This window comes from Lagenorhynchus albirostris, chromosome 11 (genome assembly GCF_949774975.1).
Source record: "Lagenorhynchus albirostris chromosome 11, mLagAlb1.1, whole genome shotgun sequence".
Taxonomy (NCBI): Eukaryota; Metazoa; Chordata; class Mammalia; order Artiodactyla; family Delphinidae; genus Lagenorhynchus; species Lagenorhynchus albirostris.
Window position 1 is genome coordinate 92,133,661 of NC_083105.1, and position 17,568 is coordinate 92,151,228.

The window sequence follows — 17,568 nt, forward strand, 5'->3', positions numbered from 1 at the left end:
CCCAAGATGGCCCTTGGAGATGGTGAGAGGTGTGCTTGTCCTGAAGAGCCATGTAATATACTAAGTTATTCGAGGAATTGTTTTCAGCCCCTCACACATTATCTTCTTCATTTTTTGAAGCCCTGTGAGAAAGCTACCATCACTATGTCCATTTCACAGATGAGGCCACTGAGTCACATTCAGGGGCAGAGTCTCAGTTGAATTTCTCTCCACCCACACAGTCCCTTGTTCTAAACCATTCCATCTGCTGTATGGCTGGGCCCTGTGCTGTCCTGCTTCCCAAGTTCATTGGTTAAGGGAGGATGTGATTCGGGTGATTTTGAACATGAAAGAACCCTTCCAAGACGATTTTGTTATTTGTGTTTGTAAAGGCAGCAGTGGTTGCAGTTAACTTTTCCTGTTGAAACAGCCCTGTGGATGTTTTGGCGTTCTCAGAACTGAACAAAATTATGTCGTATCAGCTGGCTTTGAACTCCTTTCCACTGCCCTGGACTCACCATGACACGCAGGCTCAGAATCTCCCCACACACCAAGCCTCGTGGCCTCCTGCACGTTTGAGCTTTCATTGATGTGGAACTACTCCGGGGCCTATTTTTCACTGACACCCAGGACTCAGATTCAGAGTCAGTACCCTCACACGTGGTTCAAAAATCTGAGTGGGTTTCCTGAGTAATGGTCTTGTTACGGGGTTTGGAAAAAAAAAAAAGAGAGAGAGAGAAGGAGAGATCTAACTTGGAGGAAAACCACTTCCGGAGAAGAGTACATGTATTTCCATAGCAAAGTTTATTTATTAAAAGAATCCATCATGATTCTGCGGCCTTTTCCTGAGCCCGTATTTGCCCTGTGGGTTACCCGCTCTCTGTTCTGTCTCATCTTTAACCTGTCTCCTGGGAATTTTATTGGGTAGTCACACACCACTGCCCTGAAAAACTCCCACCGTTACTGAGCTGGAACATGGTCGTAAAGGTTATCCTCGGGCTGCCATATTAGTTAAGGGTACGTCGACTGCCTTAGCCGACGATGCTAGCATCTCATGACGACGCGATAGAAATGTGTTACTGGATCACATCATGGGCCATTGCAGGCAGGGGTTTCTCCTCCAGGTGGCAACTCAGGGACCCAGCCCCCTTCCGTCTTTCTGGCGCCACCGTCTCTATCTGGAGATGATAGGTAGGTAGAGGAGGGGGGAGGGAGGGAGAGGTAGGGAAGGTTGCTCCTGGCAGATTTTCAGGGCCTAGGGGCCAGGGAGTACAGTCTACCCCTTCTCCCTCCCAGTGAACAGAACTGACTGCATGTGCCTGGGCAATGTAGCCCCAATATGCATGGTTACACTTGCAGTGACAGTAAACCTGCTTGATTCTGCCGAAAAACACATGCACAGGAGCTGTCTGTGGAGGCCTGGGAGTCAACCAAGAAGAAAAGCTTCAGAAGGTAGGTTCGGAGGTTTGGTTACCCCCATGGGCCCCGCTCACTGACGCCGTGGGTGTTTCATGAATGCTCGCTGCCAGGGGTGAGTGTACAGCATTAGTATTCTTTAATGTGGCTCAGCAGTCTTCAATACTTGAACGTGGCTGTATAGTCTTCCTTGACCCTTCCAGAAGGAAATCACCTGTCCTCTTGGTACTGCATTGGCTGCTTTATGTATTTCTATCACATCATCTGTACCACTCTGTTGCCCTTAGTTTCCATTCTAATATCCCTTATTAGAATGTAAACTCCTCTAAGCAGAGACCTTGTCTCATCTATCTTCATAGCCCCAGCCGCTTCCACGGTGCCTGACATGGGATGTTGAGTCAACAAATGATTTTCTTTGAGGGCTAGAAATTTACTGTTTCTCAAATGGAAACTTTTAAAAGTCAACCTCCGTCAAGGCAGCCCTTGTCAGTGCCACACTGCCTGCCCTTTTACCAAAATGGGAAAGTCGAGTTGGACTTCAAGCCTCTATCCATGAGAGGTATAGAGCCATACATCGGTCCAAGAATGTGCGGGGCTTTCCCGGGCTCTGAAGATCACCCCTTTGCTGGTTTCAACCATGGGTAGGAGTGGAGGGAGGGCCCAGGGGCTCCAGGGTGTCTCATCTCATTTACCTGCCTTAATCCTATCAGCCTCACCTCCACCTGCTGTCTGCCTGGAGACATTGGGACTTACCCTTGTGTTCCTAGGGCCCAGGCCAGCTCCTGGTCCATAGCATTTTTGCTCAGTAAGCATTTGGTGAATGAAGTTAGAAACTTCTAATCATTGAGAATCACGCATATAGCAGACAGCTTGGGACCTGGGTGGAAATCAGAAGAACTGGATTTTACTTCTCACTTTGGCTTTGAACACCCGTGATATTTTGATTTGTCCCTAGAGCTCCTAAATATATATTTAGAACTCCTAAAACCCTTGGAATTTCCCAAGTGATAAGAGCAGTAAAGGTGTCTGGGTATTTAGAACAAAACCCTTTCAACCACACCTGAGCTTATGTAAACGAGAAAACTTTTGGAAAGCACCAAAGCATGGGGGCTGGTTGGAGGTTAGAACTTTCAATCCCATCCCCATCCTTAAAGTTAGTAAGTTCCTTAGATGTGTAACCAAGAGAAGAAAGTGCTTTCTGAGGAATGAAGTGATGGGCTGCCCTGGAGGTGACAATTCCGGAAGCTCACTGGAAGTGTTCCGTAGAAAAGGATTAACCATTTGCCAGGGACGGAGAGTCTTTTTGAGTAGGAGAGAAGGCTAGCTTGCTGATTCTCATCGACAAGGGGGGACCATGTCAGGGTCTGTGGTGCCTGATGAGTAACAAAAACTATGAGAACTTGGTGTTTCTATCCTTAAGCCATTGGGAAAAAAGGTGTGTACCACTATTACTGGTGTGACTGCAGAAGGTTGACCACATTTGAGCTATACAAGTGAAAAATGTTGAAAAAGACTTGTCTAATGCTTGCTTAGTCCTTCCAACAACAACCAGACTCTGATTCCATAACATAGTTTTACAAGTTAGCCTATGGTACCATTTGTGTCTCTGGTGCCTGGTGTATTGCAAGTGGTCAAAAAATCTTTCCTTGATTGATTGCTTTATTCACTCAGCGGATTAGATGAACGTATATTTGTTGAATGAATGACTGGATGAACCAGGGACTCGTCCTTGACCCCAAGCTTAGAGCCCCACTTGCCCCAGGTCTTGTGATTATGGCCTTTGTTTTCCACAAGGTCGTAAGGGTTCAGGTGACCCTGCCCCGAACAGTTTGTTCGTGTCCCTCATAATACAACTTCCAGAACTAAACATGATCCTCCATCTTTAACTGAGTGACCCACCAGGATCAGGCCTTGTGATAAGCATCAATTGAAACTGAAAACTCGTGCTGCTGTGGAAGGCCAAGAGTCAGAGAGATCATGGCTCAAGTTTCCTTCAAATGCACCCAAAAGAGGCTTTGAAAACCGAAGGTAGAAGTTTGTGTGTGTTAGGTTTTGTTGCTTTCTAACTCCTTTGGCCAAAGTGGTTGTTCTGTTCAGTCCTGGGCATGGCCTCTGAGCTCTGAGCCTGGGCCAGGCCCCAGGCTAGTGATCAGTGAGCTAGGAAATGCGCCAGCTAATTTGAAGCACATCACATCAGACATTTCCTGAGGTGGAAAGGAAGGCCTCCTTGCTAGAAAGCAGGGAGGATTTTGGCTCCTAGAGATTGGATTCAGTAACTTTACTCCCTTGGCTAACGGCCAATCCCCTAGCAAGTAGCTCTCATAAGGTCTGCAAAAGACTCAGTTCCAAAGTCTCCAGCCCCTGCTTTACACGTTGACACCACAGCCTTCTTGGAGAGATGTATCCCCTTTCCGGGGTCAGGGACAGCTTTTAGAAAAGAGGAGCGATTATAGAATCTGATTAAAGATTTTATAAGAATTGAAAAAAAAAAACCTTACTAATTTTTCTAATTTTAAATTTGGGGGGCAGTGTTGACTTTGTAAATTGTCAACCCCGAATTAGAACACTGTCCCCCCAAAAAGGTTGCCATCCATCCCTTTCCTTCCTTTTCAAGTTAAATAAAGCCATATAATGAATGTATAGGTATGGATGTATTAGTGTTAGATATTAAATGTATAAATTAGAGTCTAGTGGTAGTTTCTCAATTAACTTCAGAAATTGGCTTTTGCAGCCAAGGAATTTGATCTCAGCAGCCCTCAAAGTTAAATATTCTGTTATTCCCAAATCTTCAGCTCTTTCTATGCACCATGCAGGCTACTGTGAATGCCTGTGCTAATGCCTCTATGTTCGGTGCACCGTAGCACTTCACAGATGATTACAAATAACACTGTGATTAAAACACAGAGGCCCTAGCTGCCTCCTGTCTGAATTCTTAGAGTTGAATCCTGGAGTGAAAATTAAGCTGGTTTGAGGGGCCCCTAGGGTACATGAAAGAATAAAATACAAAACACCTTTGTGTGAATTATCAGATCTGATACCCTTTACACCTGTGAAATATGGTGCTTTTAGTAGGTAATTCTACAGTTCATCAACTGAGACTTAGGACAGATACATTTCAAAGTCATCTATTGGGATTGAAACCCAAGTCTTCAGACAGATAGATGCTTTTCCCATCATAAACTGTACACTTCAGGAGCACCAGTGTACCAGTGATGTACAGAGTGACGGCTGTGGAGACCCCTGAAGGAAGGATCTGGTTAAGTGCCTGGTGTGACTTTTCTGTCATCTAAACTCTGAGGCTTCCGTCTAACTCTGGATACTTCATCTTCTCTTTTGGGAAAACTGATCTGGGACTATTTGATTCCTACCTGGAAGGGGTGCTCAAGAAAATCATAAAATATTTACAAAGTGCTTTAAGTTTCAGGGAAGTAAAGTTCCAGTCTGTGAACATGGGAAATGCACCTGCACCAGCAGGTGTCTTATCAGCTCACCCAGCGTTGCTTACTTCACTCCTGACCTGTCCGTGTGCGAAAACCTAAGGAAGTCACACATACACTTGCTACTTTTCCTTAGCCACATGTACTCCTGGGAATGGAGTGGTACATTATTAACATGTCCAAGAAGGGACTTAAAGGGGTGGGAGTGAGAAGAGAAGGTGGCAGCAGGGAGGTGAGAAGGGGAGGAAGAGGTGGGGGCGAGTCAAAGCTGACAACACCCAGGGAGCCCAAGCTGTTAACCTGTGGGGTCTGGACAGCCTCTGCCGTTCCTCCCCCCTCCCCATGAGGAGAACCTGAGACTCCCTGCCTGGCCAGGTCTTGCAAAGAACTGTGCCAGGCTCCGCTGTGGCCAGGCCTTGGTGACAAGAGACAGTGGGGTGCAGAGCTGTTCACTTGGCATCCTTTACCTTTACAAAGGTCACTGATAAAATGTGAAACTGCGTGCATGGCTTCATGGAGATGCACAGGAAAGCGGGGATCCAGGGCGAGGGGCGGATGCACAGAGAGGGGGACACAGCCTCCTGAAACACACACACAGGAAGGCTCAGGACAGCCAACTGCTCCAGCGAAGCAGCAAGCTTGTTTACTTTCAACTCAAAATGTTTTCCTTTGTATATCCATCACCTCTTCATTCTCAGGAAGCGACACAAAGTAACAGGCTTCAGGATGCCATCTGTGTCCATTCTGACAGTGTTCATGTCACAAGACACAATTATGTACTGCAATTATACAAAATGCAAAGAATAGATTGCTGCTAGTTACACAGGTTAAAATGAAACTGACAACCCCAAAGAAAACAAAACAGAAAGTTATCTCTGTCAGAATCCATAGAGGTGCTTGACAATATTACCCCCCCCCAAAATGTAGGCAAATCATTGTCCTAGCATGCTGCAGTTCATTGCCACAACTTCATAAATTCCCAGCTCTTTGGGGGAAGGAAAGTGCGTGTTCACAGCCTATAATTCGCAAAGAAATAGCTTTTACGTGTATGCAGGTCAACAGAAAGAGGAACGCAAACTCTAGGCACCAAGATTGCTCAGACAGCAGTGGAGTCTAAAGAGTGAGACTTCAAAGTCTTCTGAACCAGATCTAGTTTGTTGAAAAGGAACCTGGACAGTGACATTAGTCCAAGAGGGCCAAGGAAGAAACACTGAACCGTTAATAAGAAAAAAACATCAAGAACTAGAACAATTAAGACTTAAATAGTTTTTCTACTCTACTTTGAAGCTGAATTACAGCTCTTCATATTTGGAAAAGATACGCAGTTGATCTGTGGGAAGAACCTTTCTCTCTCCCCCAATCCACCCTCCCCATTCCTGATCCAGTAAGCTTATGTTGGATTATAGATAGCACTGGTTCAATTTCCTTGAAGCAGAATTGCCATGTTTTCATGTGTGGGCATGCCTCTTTTTAACAGTGAGGTATAATTTGACACCAACTATGCCTGATCCTTCTTGGGTTACGAGCTTGATCAATAGTGCGGGCAGAAAACAGTTCAACGTTCTGATAAAATCACACACGTACAAAAATTATTGCACTTAAAAACAACAGCAAAAAACTCAGCCCAACCAGCAAAGGGCCAGCGAAACTCTTCAGAAGTGTTGTGCTTCCTGCCCTTTGCAGAGCGTCTGGACCTTTCTGGTGTCCGGTTGAATTTGGTCCATTATTGAATGTCCAGAAGTGAGAGTCCGAAAGACACTGTAGGCTCTTTAAGGCTAAGTCTTCCCGCTGCTTCTATGAGATAAATTATCTTGGCCACGTACTGCAAAGCAGGGCTCTTTTTAGCAAATGGCTACTAGAGCCCCTCCAAAAAACTCTTGGAAGCAAGGGAGGATGGGTTCACATCATGTCCTGTCCTGTAAATGAGAGACAGAGGAAGACGGTAAGCAGCCTGGGAGAGCAAAGCCCCTCATCAACAGCTCTGTGGCTGGAAGTACAGCGACCGCCTCCTGATTCCATCACTAGCTCTCATTACACTCAACCCCACAGCCCACGTGGACGTGGGCTTATCTGTGCATCTTTCTCTGTGCAAGTCCTCCTTTCTGTGGCTCTGTCTTTCCCTCTACCTGCAAATTTGTCTCTGTCTGTCTTTCCTTATTCTTTATCTTTCCTGCCTCCTTGTGCTTTCTGTCTGTCTTTGTTGATGAATGTAATGGTCTGATGCTAACCCTATCCTGGTACTCACTAGTCCGTATCCTACCATACTTCTTCCTCAAGGCACCCTTGTCCTCTCTCTCCCTGTCAGTGATCCCTCCAACCTTAATATATTCATACACATTCTATGCTCTGTTAACTGAGTTGAGTTAGAAGATTACTTGTTACTTTAGCCAAGATTACTTATACCTCCGAAATCTGATGTCCTAGTTAAAACGTAAGCACAAGGCATTGACTGTGTTACGATTTTTTTTCACGATGCTCTCAAGTCAGTACTCACGTAATAGATGAGATCAAGGCATTTGAAAACTCCGCTAACCTAAGACTATTGTCAATATTGTTTTTCTTCTTTCGGTGTCTACTTTAGCTCATGTCTTCTTTGTAGCCCCTTGTATGGCCCTTGTAGTCAGTAAAATGTTTGCATAAAGTATCTAGGTAAATAGCATTGGATGGTAATATCCTGATATTGCAGGCACAGATCCAATATCAGAATAATTTAAGGTTCAGGGTGGAGGGAATGGAGGGCAAATCTTCATGAGTTGCTGAAGCTCTTGCATGCCACACCCACCAACCTAGGCCCACTGAAGCTCAAAGATCTGCTACGGTGTTTGTCTCTCCCTATGACCACCTCCCTGTGACCACCTCTGTGGGGTCAGAGTCAGCACAGATAGCCACTGCTGCCTTTGTCGTATCCCATCATGCCCTCTCCCATTGTGCTAAGACAGGGTGCCCATGATGGGTTCCTCTCCACTTACTGGTCTGGATTCTGAACTAAGACTTGCTGACATTCTCATAGATGACGTCACTGATGCAGAACTGCTGCTTCTTCTTCATCCACATCAGTTGCACACACTGATGGATAAAAATGTACTGCTCCTGGAGCAAAAGACAAAGACAGGTTTTAGAGCAAGATATCTTTGTGCAAAAATATAATATTTTAATACTATGGCAGTATTAAATGCTATGATGTGATGCCAAGGGAAACATTCTTCATTATTTATGAGACAATTATTTTAACATCTTTATTGGAGTATAATTGCTTTACAATGGTGTGTTAGTTTCTGCTTTATCACAAAGTGAATCAGCTATACACATACATATATCCCCATATCCCCTCCCTCTTGCGTCTCCCTCCGCCCCTCCCTATCCCACCCCTCTAGGTGGACACAAAGCACCGAGCTGATCTCCCTGGGCTATGCGGCTGCTTCCCACTAGCTATCTATTTTACATTTGGTAGTGTATATATGTCCATGCCACTCTCACTTCGTCCCAGCTTACCCTTCCCCCTCCCCGTGTCCTCAAGTCCATTCTCTACTTCCGCGTCTTTATTCCTGTCCTGTCCCTAGGTTCATAGAACCAGTTTTTTTTTTTAAGATTCCATATATATGACACAATTTTATAACTAGAAAATCCAAGAGAATCAACTGTAGAAATAGTTTGATTAATAATAGGGCTTAGACTATCACTACTTAATGCTAAAGGCAATGAATATTCAAACAATAAATCATGGGGCTATTTGAAAAAAAAGTAGCACATCACCTCATAATACACTGAAATAAATTCCAGGAAGTTTAATGAACTAAGCCATAAAAATATAAAGGAAAATATAGGTTAATTTTTCTCTGATTACTTTAAGGAAGGACTTTAAACTTTAAACAATGAAATAAGTTACAAATAAAAATGTCAAACTACTGTATATAAAAAGCAGTAAAAAGAATAAAATAAAGGGCAAACCAGAAACTGAGAGGGAATATTTTCTAGAATTATGACAAATGTTGTTACCTTCATCTTTGTTTAAAATTCATCCACATCAGTAACATGCACACTTAAAGTGACAAATAAAATAAACTGACCACTAGACCAAATATTCCTGGAAAGCAGGGACCGTGTCTTTTTATTCCTAATACCCAGCACTTAGTTTGTGCTTATTAAATGTTTAAGTAAACTGAGAAAATATTAAACCATATGCAAAAAATGGCCAAGTAATAAAAAATTGTAAATTGAAACAATTTTTTTATATATAAAGTAAGCAAACCTAAAGGAAAAAAATAATATTCAGTGATGATTGAGTTTGTTGAAGCAATCATTTTTACCTACAGTTGGTGGAGGTACAATTAATAAAATGCTAATAAATGGCATTGTAGACAGATAAAAGTAAGAAAGGAAAGAATCCAATTTAATGTCCTATAAAAAGGAGAATGTTTTAAGTAAGCAACAGCATATCTAAAATGAAACAGTATGGGACTTCCCTGGTGGCCCAGGGGTTGGGAGTCCGCCTGCCGGTGCAGGGGACACAGGTTCGAGCCCTGGTCCGGGAGGATCCCGCATGCCGCGGAGCAACTGGGCCCGTGTGCCACAACTACTGAGCCTGTGCTCTGGAGCCCACGAGCCACAGCTGCTGGGCCTGCGTGCCGCGGCTACTGAGGCCCACGCGCCTGGAGCCTGTGCTCTGCAGCAGGGGAGGCCGCTGCAGTGAGAAGCCCGTGCACCACAATGAAGACCCAACACAGCCAAAAATAAATAAATAAGATAATTTAAAAATATAAATAAAAGAAAAATAAATAAATAAATAAATAAAATGAAACAGTATTCAGTCTTTAAAATGAGTTATAGAGTTTTAGGCAATTTGGGATGATACAGGTAGCAAAATATTAAGTGAAAAATCAGAATGTAAAATTAGCATATGTGTATAGGGCATATGAGCACAATTGTGTGAACATTATACTTGAATGAAGGCCGAGATGAGGTACGCCAAAATATTGAGAGTAGCTGTCTTTATGCCATGAAGTCAAGGTCATTTCTCCTTTTTTCCTTATTTGCTGGAGTTTCTCTCTAAGTAATACCATTAAGAATAACCTTTAAATAAGAACCAGTTAAGATAACCACAGGATTTCAAGGACCTTTTGTATGACAACTTCATACAAAGGATAAAATTAAATACTTCAAACTTCCCTGGACTCACATGTATTTTTCAACAAAATTTGGGGAAAATATATTCCCTTAAATTGTGACAACATCACATCAGTAACTGAGCTTCCCTTTCTTGTTATGACACATCCCTCCATTGCTTCTGATGTTGAGTCAAGCACAGAGCATCGATAAGGACAGAGACTGCCTGGTTTCTCAACCCATACCTACGCAGTGGCCAAACTTTGTGTCTAAATAAATAAGTAAATAAAGTAGCTAGGCCACAGGAAAAGTAAATAAAAGACTATTTACAGACGCATCTCTGAGAGTTCCTGAGAAATCAGGAGGCTGCAGATAAGGAGAAGCAGCTGCTCAAAGCAAGGCCTGACCTCCAGGGAAAGCCTATTAGAGGAAAATTAAAGAAAACCTTTGATAAAAATAGAAGAGAGCCCAGGAGAGGCGAAGGCCATCCACATGTGGCACTTCACAATTTCAAAGCACTTATCTTGATGATATCGGTTCACCTGATGTATACTTTACAACAAACAACTAATGAACGTTGTCCTTCACGTTTTACAGATGAAGGATGGGAGCTTTTTAAAAATATATTTTTTAATTGTTTAATTATTTATTTATTTATTTATTTTTTTTTGCGGTACGTGGGCCTCTCGCTGTTGAGGCCTCTCCCGTTGCGGAGCACAGGCTCCGGACGCGCAGGCTCAGCGGCCATGGCTCACGGGCCCAGCCGCTCCGCGGCATGTGGAATCCTCCCGGACAGGGGCACGAACCCGTGTCCCCTGCATCGGCAGGCGGACTCTCAACCACTGCGCCACCAGGGAAGCCCTATTATTTAATTTTTTAAAAATTGAAGTATAGTTGATTTACAACGTTGTGTTAGTTTCAGGTGTACAGCAAAGTGATTCAGTTATACATACATCTATGTCTATTTCTTTTTTTAGATCCTTTTCCTTATAGGTTATTACAAAATACTGAGTCTAGTTCCCTCTGCTATTCAGTAGGTCTTTGTTTGTTATTTTATATATAGTAGGGTGTATCTGTTCATCGGAATGGGAGATTCGAGAGGTGAAGTGAGTTGTACAGTGGTCAGGGTTGGTCCCGGGCCTCTTTCAGGGTCTGGCCTGACTACCCTACTCTCTGACTACCCCTTGCTCCTCTTCTGCAGGGGTCCACACGGCGTGCCTGGTCAGCTGAGAAAGGGGAAAAGGGTTCATCAAAATACGGCCCATGCGGCATGTTGCAGGGACCTGAAACATGCATCTGAGGATATGGTCAAATTAATCAGTGACATCTGCTGTTTGTAGAGGGGGTGGGGTACTAGAATCAAGGCAATGGGCCGTCAAGAGGGCATAGGAAAATGAAAAACAAGCATGGGAGGTAACCTGTACACAACACACTGTGGTTTCTGTATATACATCGACTCTGCTGGAGAATCATTCTGGCCTCTTGAAAACCATTAGTGTCAAAGGAGTGCTCTGGGATGATGAAGAAAAATAATTTTTTACTCTGCTCTTTATTATTAGCATCAGTAAACTAGGAGGCAGCAGGACTGGGGCGTGAATGAGCTCAAGGAGGATGTTAAGGAAATCCTAACATTCAAGTTACAGGTTGAACCTCGAAGAGCACAGGAATGAGGAAAAACAGAGGTAAATCATTGGACAAGTGGTTCCAGACACAACTGACAAAACCGACATAAATAAATAACTTGAACCAGAGAGGATCGCTGCAAAATCCTGAGGGAACTCAAGAGTGAACTGGAACAGTTGGGAAAAATAAGTGACCCGTGGTGACCTCTGCCTCTTCTGCTGACTTTGAATTTTCCCACGAGAGTTCAGGGAAGGGATATCGTACTTAAAAAAGACTGTTTCCCTGGAGATGTCAACCTAAAATACTACCATAAACAAAGAAGCAATCAAAATTTGAGGAAAGGAAGTTGTAGAGAAAACCCAACTTTTTCTCAGCTTTACAGAAAGGCACATGGTGGTGGCCCTGGTGTCCTGGGATTACCACACATGAAGAAAAATAATGGCACTGAAAATTGGATACAGGGTCTACCATGTGAAGGTAGACTTTTGAAAAAGGGATTAGGATTCTGTTGTTGGAAAGTTGAAAGCCAACAGGCTGTAATCACAGTCTATAAAATTATAAAAGGTATGCATTAAGTCAGTGGGGGCAGACAGTTCATCAAATCCAAAGTACTTAAAATAAGGAGTGGCCCTTTGAAGCTTGGAGATCAATATACAAAATAGAGAGTTTTAATCACATAGGAGGATATAGATTTATGGAAGTGAAAGCCAAAAATATGGACAGATTCATAACGCAGGTATTTTTTGTTCGTTTTTTTGCGGTACGCAGGCCTCTCACTGTTGTGGCCTCTCCCGTTGCGGAGCACAGGCTCCAGAGGCGCAGGCCCAACAGCCATGGCTCACGGGCCTAGCCACTCCACAGCATGTGGGATCTTCGCGGACCGGGGCAAGAACCCGTGTCCCCTGCATCGGCAGGCGGACTCTCAACCACTGCGCCACCAGGGAAGCCCCATAACACACTATTTAATCACTAGGTAGTTGGGCTTGTCTGGGAAACCAGGACATTTTAAACTTATGATAATAGGATAATGTCTATGTCTCCACAGTGGTAAATTAGAAGGTAGCAGGACTGGAATGTGAGCGATCTCAAGGAAGTGAGCACACTAATAGATGTCTTGCTTCCTGATCATCCCCGAGCCATCTGAATGTGAATGAGTTACTCTTTCCAAAGTGCTATGATCTTGCTAGAGCTCAGAAATAAACAGATTGGAACGTCTGTCCAAGCCTTGGTCAGACAGGATGGGGAGGCAGGAGGAAAAGTAAAAAGGGTGGGAAAGGGGAACCCGGAAGCATTGAGACGGCAGCCCGGACTGTGGACTTTTGCGTTATACTGACATCTAGTGGTGTTTGTTGGGAAAAACATGAGGAAGATTAAGGCAGGTTTTAATCCCTTGGGAACTGAGTCAGAGGTCAGGGCCAGGCTGGGTTCCAGTCCGTAAGTGTTCCTCCCACACACACTCCTCGAGAAAAAGGATTAGTGTTCGCCTGAAGCTAAGAAGTTGCGAGTACGGCTGGGTGACTAGGATTACGAAGAAACTATTGTGCTTAGGGTTGTGAACCCACACGGGTGCACACCCACTGCTGCTCTGAGGCAGCGTGATGCTGTCTGCGGCTGCCACTCCAGCCTGAGCGCATTTTAAGGCTTTGCGGTGGAGAGTACCTGGGAGAAGAGGAGAAAGGGAAGCACGTAACGCTGGTGTATATTTCTGGGGATGCCTCCATGTTGCTACAATGACGATTCCATTCATTTAGCTCAAGGGATTGGCAGTGCTGGTAGATGAGAGGCTGGAAATCCTTAAAACTGTAAGGATTTTATTTCATCACAAAGCACAAAGTCAACCCATATTATCATCAAAAGTGAATTGAGCCATATGAACGGCAAACTAATGACAAACTTATTGAGTCAAATCTAGCATTTTATATAGAAATTAAATCACATCGGTTTTAAAGTCGCCACTTGGTGGCATTTCCCCAGATGGCTGTCACCTTCACCGAACTCTCAGTCTGTTCAAAGAGCTTTTATTCCATTATAGATACACCCGTGTGCTCTGGGTTACTGAAGGGCCTGTAACACCAATAAAAGTGCGGGCACAGTACACCAAATGGATTTCTAGAGACTAATATCTGTTTCTTTTATACCTTGGAGCAGTTTGAATGTGCACAATAAGAAAGTGGGAACGGCAGATGCAAAAAAAAAAAAAATCGAGACCATGGTTTTGACATATGCGATTGAATAATGGGAAGTTTTTCAGTCAAGGGCAAATTTAAAAATACCTGTGATTATGTTCCTACCTCGGTCTGTACCATAGACATCCGGTATGACCGCATTTCTGACACCAGCCCTAGGATGTCCACAAACTCATGATCCCGAATGTGCTGCAAGAGCCTGTCCAGGGCAATGAATGTTCCCGTCCGACCGACTCCAGCACTGGAAAAGAGGTTCCGACAGCACATCACTTAGCGCTTCTACACCGTTGGAAACAAATTGGCGATGAAAAAAGACCAAAACCAAAACCAAAAACACACCAAAACTACATGTAGCATCATTGAAAAAAAAGACTAAACTGACAATATTTCCCGCTTAACTGTTGTTTAAGTGTGTGGCTGTGGTTGATGTGTTTCCTAACGTCACAGTTCTATCACTGCTACCTCTCTTAGAGAGCTGTGGGTCTGCCTTGGCCACACCTGCCCATCCCGCCCCCCAGGGTTTCTGTTCCTTAGGAAAGTAAGGATTCCATGTGGAGCCTCCTGGACAGTCAGGTCTGGCCCCCTGGGAGCTGATAAACGTAAACAATTCCAGTCTTCCGAGTAGCCTCAGAGTTAAGCCCTCACACCCAGCTAGAAAGTTTAGTTGAGATGTCCACACCCTAGTTCTAGGGCTGGGGCCTTGGTAATTTGTGTGTCTTCAGCCCTAGGTCAAGTTCATCGTCTCAGACCTTCCTTAAAGTGCATCTGCCCTGCTAGTGGGTGCTAGTCTGCTTCATTCTCCCAGACAGTTGCCTCAAAATCAGATTTAATATTTGGACCCAGTCTCTCCCAGTCCCCAAATCCCAGGGCTCAGAGCATAGAGGGAAGTGGAGTGATATGGGCTGACCTATTCTCCATCACAGTCCCCAGGGTTACAGCTAAAGTCAGCCGTCCTTTTCCTCCAATCACTCACAGACTGACGTGAACTCCGGATTATGAGGGAATATGAGGAAATAGAAATCAAAACCAATTTACATGTGGGATTTGCTGGGAGAGAAATCCAACAGGAAAAACCATGAGTTCAGAGCCGTGGTTTGCTTCTTCTACCAGACAATTCTTCCCTCTTAGGACTTACCCTCTCAGATAAAACGTTCTGTGTCTGGGTGAACACTTGCGAAGTCACATCCAGAACTATACCTGCTACCCTGCTACGTGCGTGAAAGGAGTCCATGTGTTTGACCCCAGGGTCGAGCAGCTTTATTTTCTGCTCTTGGAAAGAACCATTTTGAGATGAGATAATTTCATCTGGTGAAGCAAAACTTTTGACCTGGGAATGACTGACAGCAAGGGTAGTCTTCCTAATCAGAACCTTGGTAGCTTATGAAACATTTTTCTTTCCAGGGAGACCCATTCTCTCTCTCTCTCTCTCTCTCTCTCTCTCTCTCTCTCTGTCTCTCTCTGTCTCTGTCTCTGTCTCTGTCTCTCTCTCTCTCTCACACACACACACACACACACACACACACACACACACACACCCTTAGCCATTCTAGTTCACAGACCAAGGTACTAGATCCAGGATTATTGGCTGCCAATGCCTCCTCTGACAGCTTTATTCCGCTTCTACTGCTGATACACAACAGGAGTGCATTTACATCCCCGGCTCTTCTGAGGCTGCATAAACACGTCACAACAACATTACGTCACACTGCTGGGTTTTGATGGAACTTTGTTCACATGGTAGGAAAGAAAGCTTAAATTCAAAGATAACTCTTTCTGTAAGGGATTAGCGTGGTCCTTGATTTTTGATAATGCAGTAGATCATATAGCACCTTTTGTCTGCACCATCTGGAAATTTAGAGATAATCTGGAAGGGAAACCTAGCAAATATGTTTATCTTCATGAGCTGAATGTTTTTTATTTCACCTTTCCTTCAACTTCCATTTTATGTCTATTTATATTACTCTGGGTTGTGATGGGCTAGTTTTAATTTGACTTTGTATTTGGCTCTGTTATAAACCCCACAGAATCCTTGATAGGATAGGGTACCATCCCCTGGTGCTTAAAAGCCCGGGCTTTGGAGACCGGTGCGCCTAGATTTGAATACTAACTCCTTCATTTTCTGGATGCGTGAACTTTTGTGACTCCCTTAATCTTTCTACTCCTTAGGTTTTTTTTTTTTTAATCTGATAATGGCAATAATATTATTAATCTGATATACTACAGGATATAAATAGCTGTATTATAAGTAAATCATGTATCTAATAAGACTTCAGTTAATCGTACATTTAAAAAAATCATAATTCATTTAACTGTTCATTCAGTCCGATCAGTGGTTTAATGGTGGGCAATTTCCTCCATGATTTCTACCTGACAGTGCATTTGATGAGGTTACCTGCAGTGCACGATCATGGGGCCTTTGCTCTTGGTCGCTTGCCGTCGGACCATGTGTACGAACTGCAGGATGCTTTCTGCAGCGTTGGCCGTGGGCACCCCGTGATCAGGCCACGCAGTGTAGTTAAAATGCATCACATCCTGCATCTCGTCAGCCTGTAGGAGAAAAACAAGTGTTAATCTCTCAGTCCCCTGTCAGGGTGGCTCAGGCCTCGGAAGCAGCTCACAAGCGACAGTAAAGCCACATTTCACTCCTGGTCAGTAGATCTCCCTTTCCAGCTCTCAGCATTGTGTCTGGCACAAAGCAGGCCCTGAAAAAAAATACTAATTGTATAAAGCTTCAGAGAGTAGGATAAATAGGCTAATCTATGCCTCTGTAGCGATAAGAGCTTAAGCAGATCAGGGTTCGCATCCCGGCTCTGCCATTTAGAAGTTACATCAGCTCTGGGCGATGAATTAAATACTGAAAGATTCTGTTGGTGACCCGCTTGGGTCCACTGGGCCAGGCTGTTGCACCCCCTTTCCCTGATGCTGCTAATAGCATCTAGCTGCACCCCACTCTTCACAGGCGTCTCCCACTGAAGGGAGCTACCTTGCTGGGAAGTGCCTAGGAGATGGCGTTCTCAGGCTGAGGGCAGCCTGCAGCTAATGAGTGATTGACACTGGGGCACAAAAAGTCAAGATGGGAGAACTCTCCTGTCCTATCCTGCTTCCTTTGTTCCTGGACAGATTTTACCCAACATTACACTCTCAAAAAATCCCCTATATAACAATCCGTGTCTTGGGATCGGATGCTAGGGGAACTGACGAAGACAAACTCGCTGAATACCAGTGTTCTCTCATTTGAAAATGGTCTCATGATATCTTTAGCAAGGGTTGTTGCGGAGATTAAGTGTGATTATGTTTGTGAAGGGTGGTATCTGTTAGATATCCTCATCACTACTACAGCATAATTACTACCACTTGCTGTCATCCAGCTCAGTGCATTTCAATGGGTGTTTCTGGGAATCCCAGTAAATGGGTATGTTTTGTATATTTTCCCATTCATATGAACCCGTGTACCAAATACATTGTTGTTCCCTCTGACCTGCATAAATATCAGCTAGGATGTGCGTCCTCCAAGATTTACTTCTTTAAGTCCCTACTAATTCATAAGCATAAAGTTTTGCTATCAACTATCAGAAATATTCCAATCCAAGCCTCACAAAGATCTAATGCATCCCTCACCCCTCAAATTTGCTAAGACCCTAGAATCCACTCAGGAGATGGAATACTATATCATACTTTGGAAGAATTTGGTCTGGCTATGAGTTTGGAGTTAAAGTTTAGGTTTTCAGGTATTAGAGAGAAATGAATTTCAAAGTGTCACTGGTCTTGGGTGAGGTCAAAATTAGACATATAAATAAATGTATAAATACAAATATAATAATATT

At 43.9% G+C, this 17,568-nt stretch overlaps 1 protein-coding gene across 1 annotated transcript in view; it reads right to left on the reverse strand.

Annotated features, from left to right (window-relative positions):
- Positions 1-6,561: 6,561 nt before the first annotated feature.
- Positions 6,562-17,568, reverse strand: part of PTPRO (protein tyrosine phosphatase receptor type O) — a 229,350-nt gene continuing 218,343 nt past the window's right edge. Inside the window, exons 25-28 of the mRNA XM_060167078.1 lie at positions 16,137-16,291; positions 13,850-13,985; positions 7,802-7,922; positions 6,562-6,748 (exon numbers count right to left, since the gene is read on the reverse strand). Coding sequence (XP_060023061.1) covers positions 7,818-7,922; positions 13,850-13,985; positions 16,137-16,291 — 396 coding nt within the window. The 3' untranslated portion in view covers positions 6,562-6,748; positions 7,802-7,817. The remainder of the gene's footprint in view (positions 6,749-7,801; positions 7,923-13,849; positions 13,986-16,136; positions 16,292-17,568) is intronic.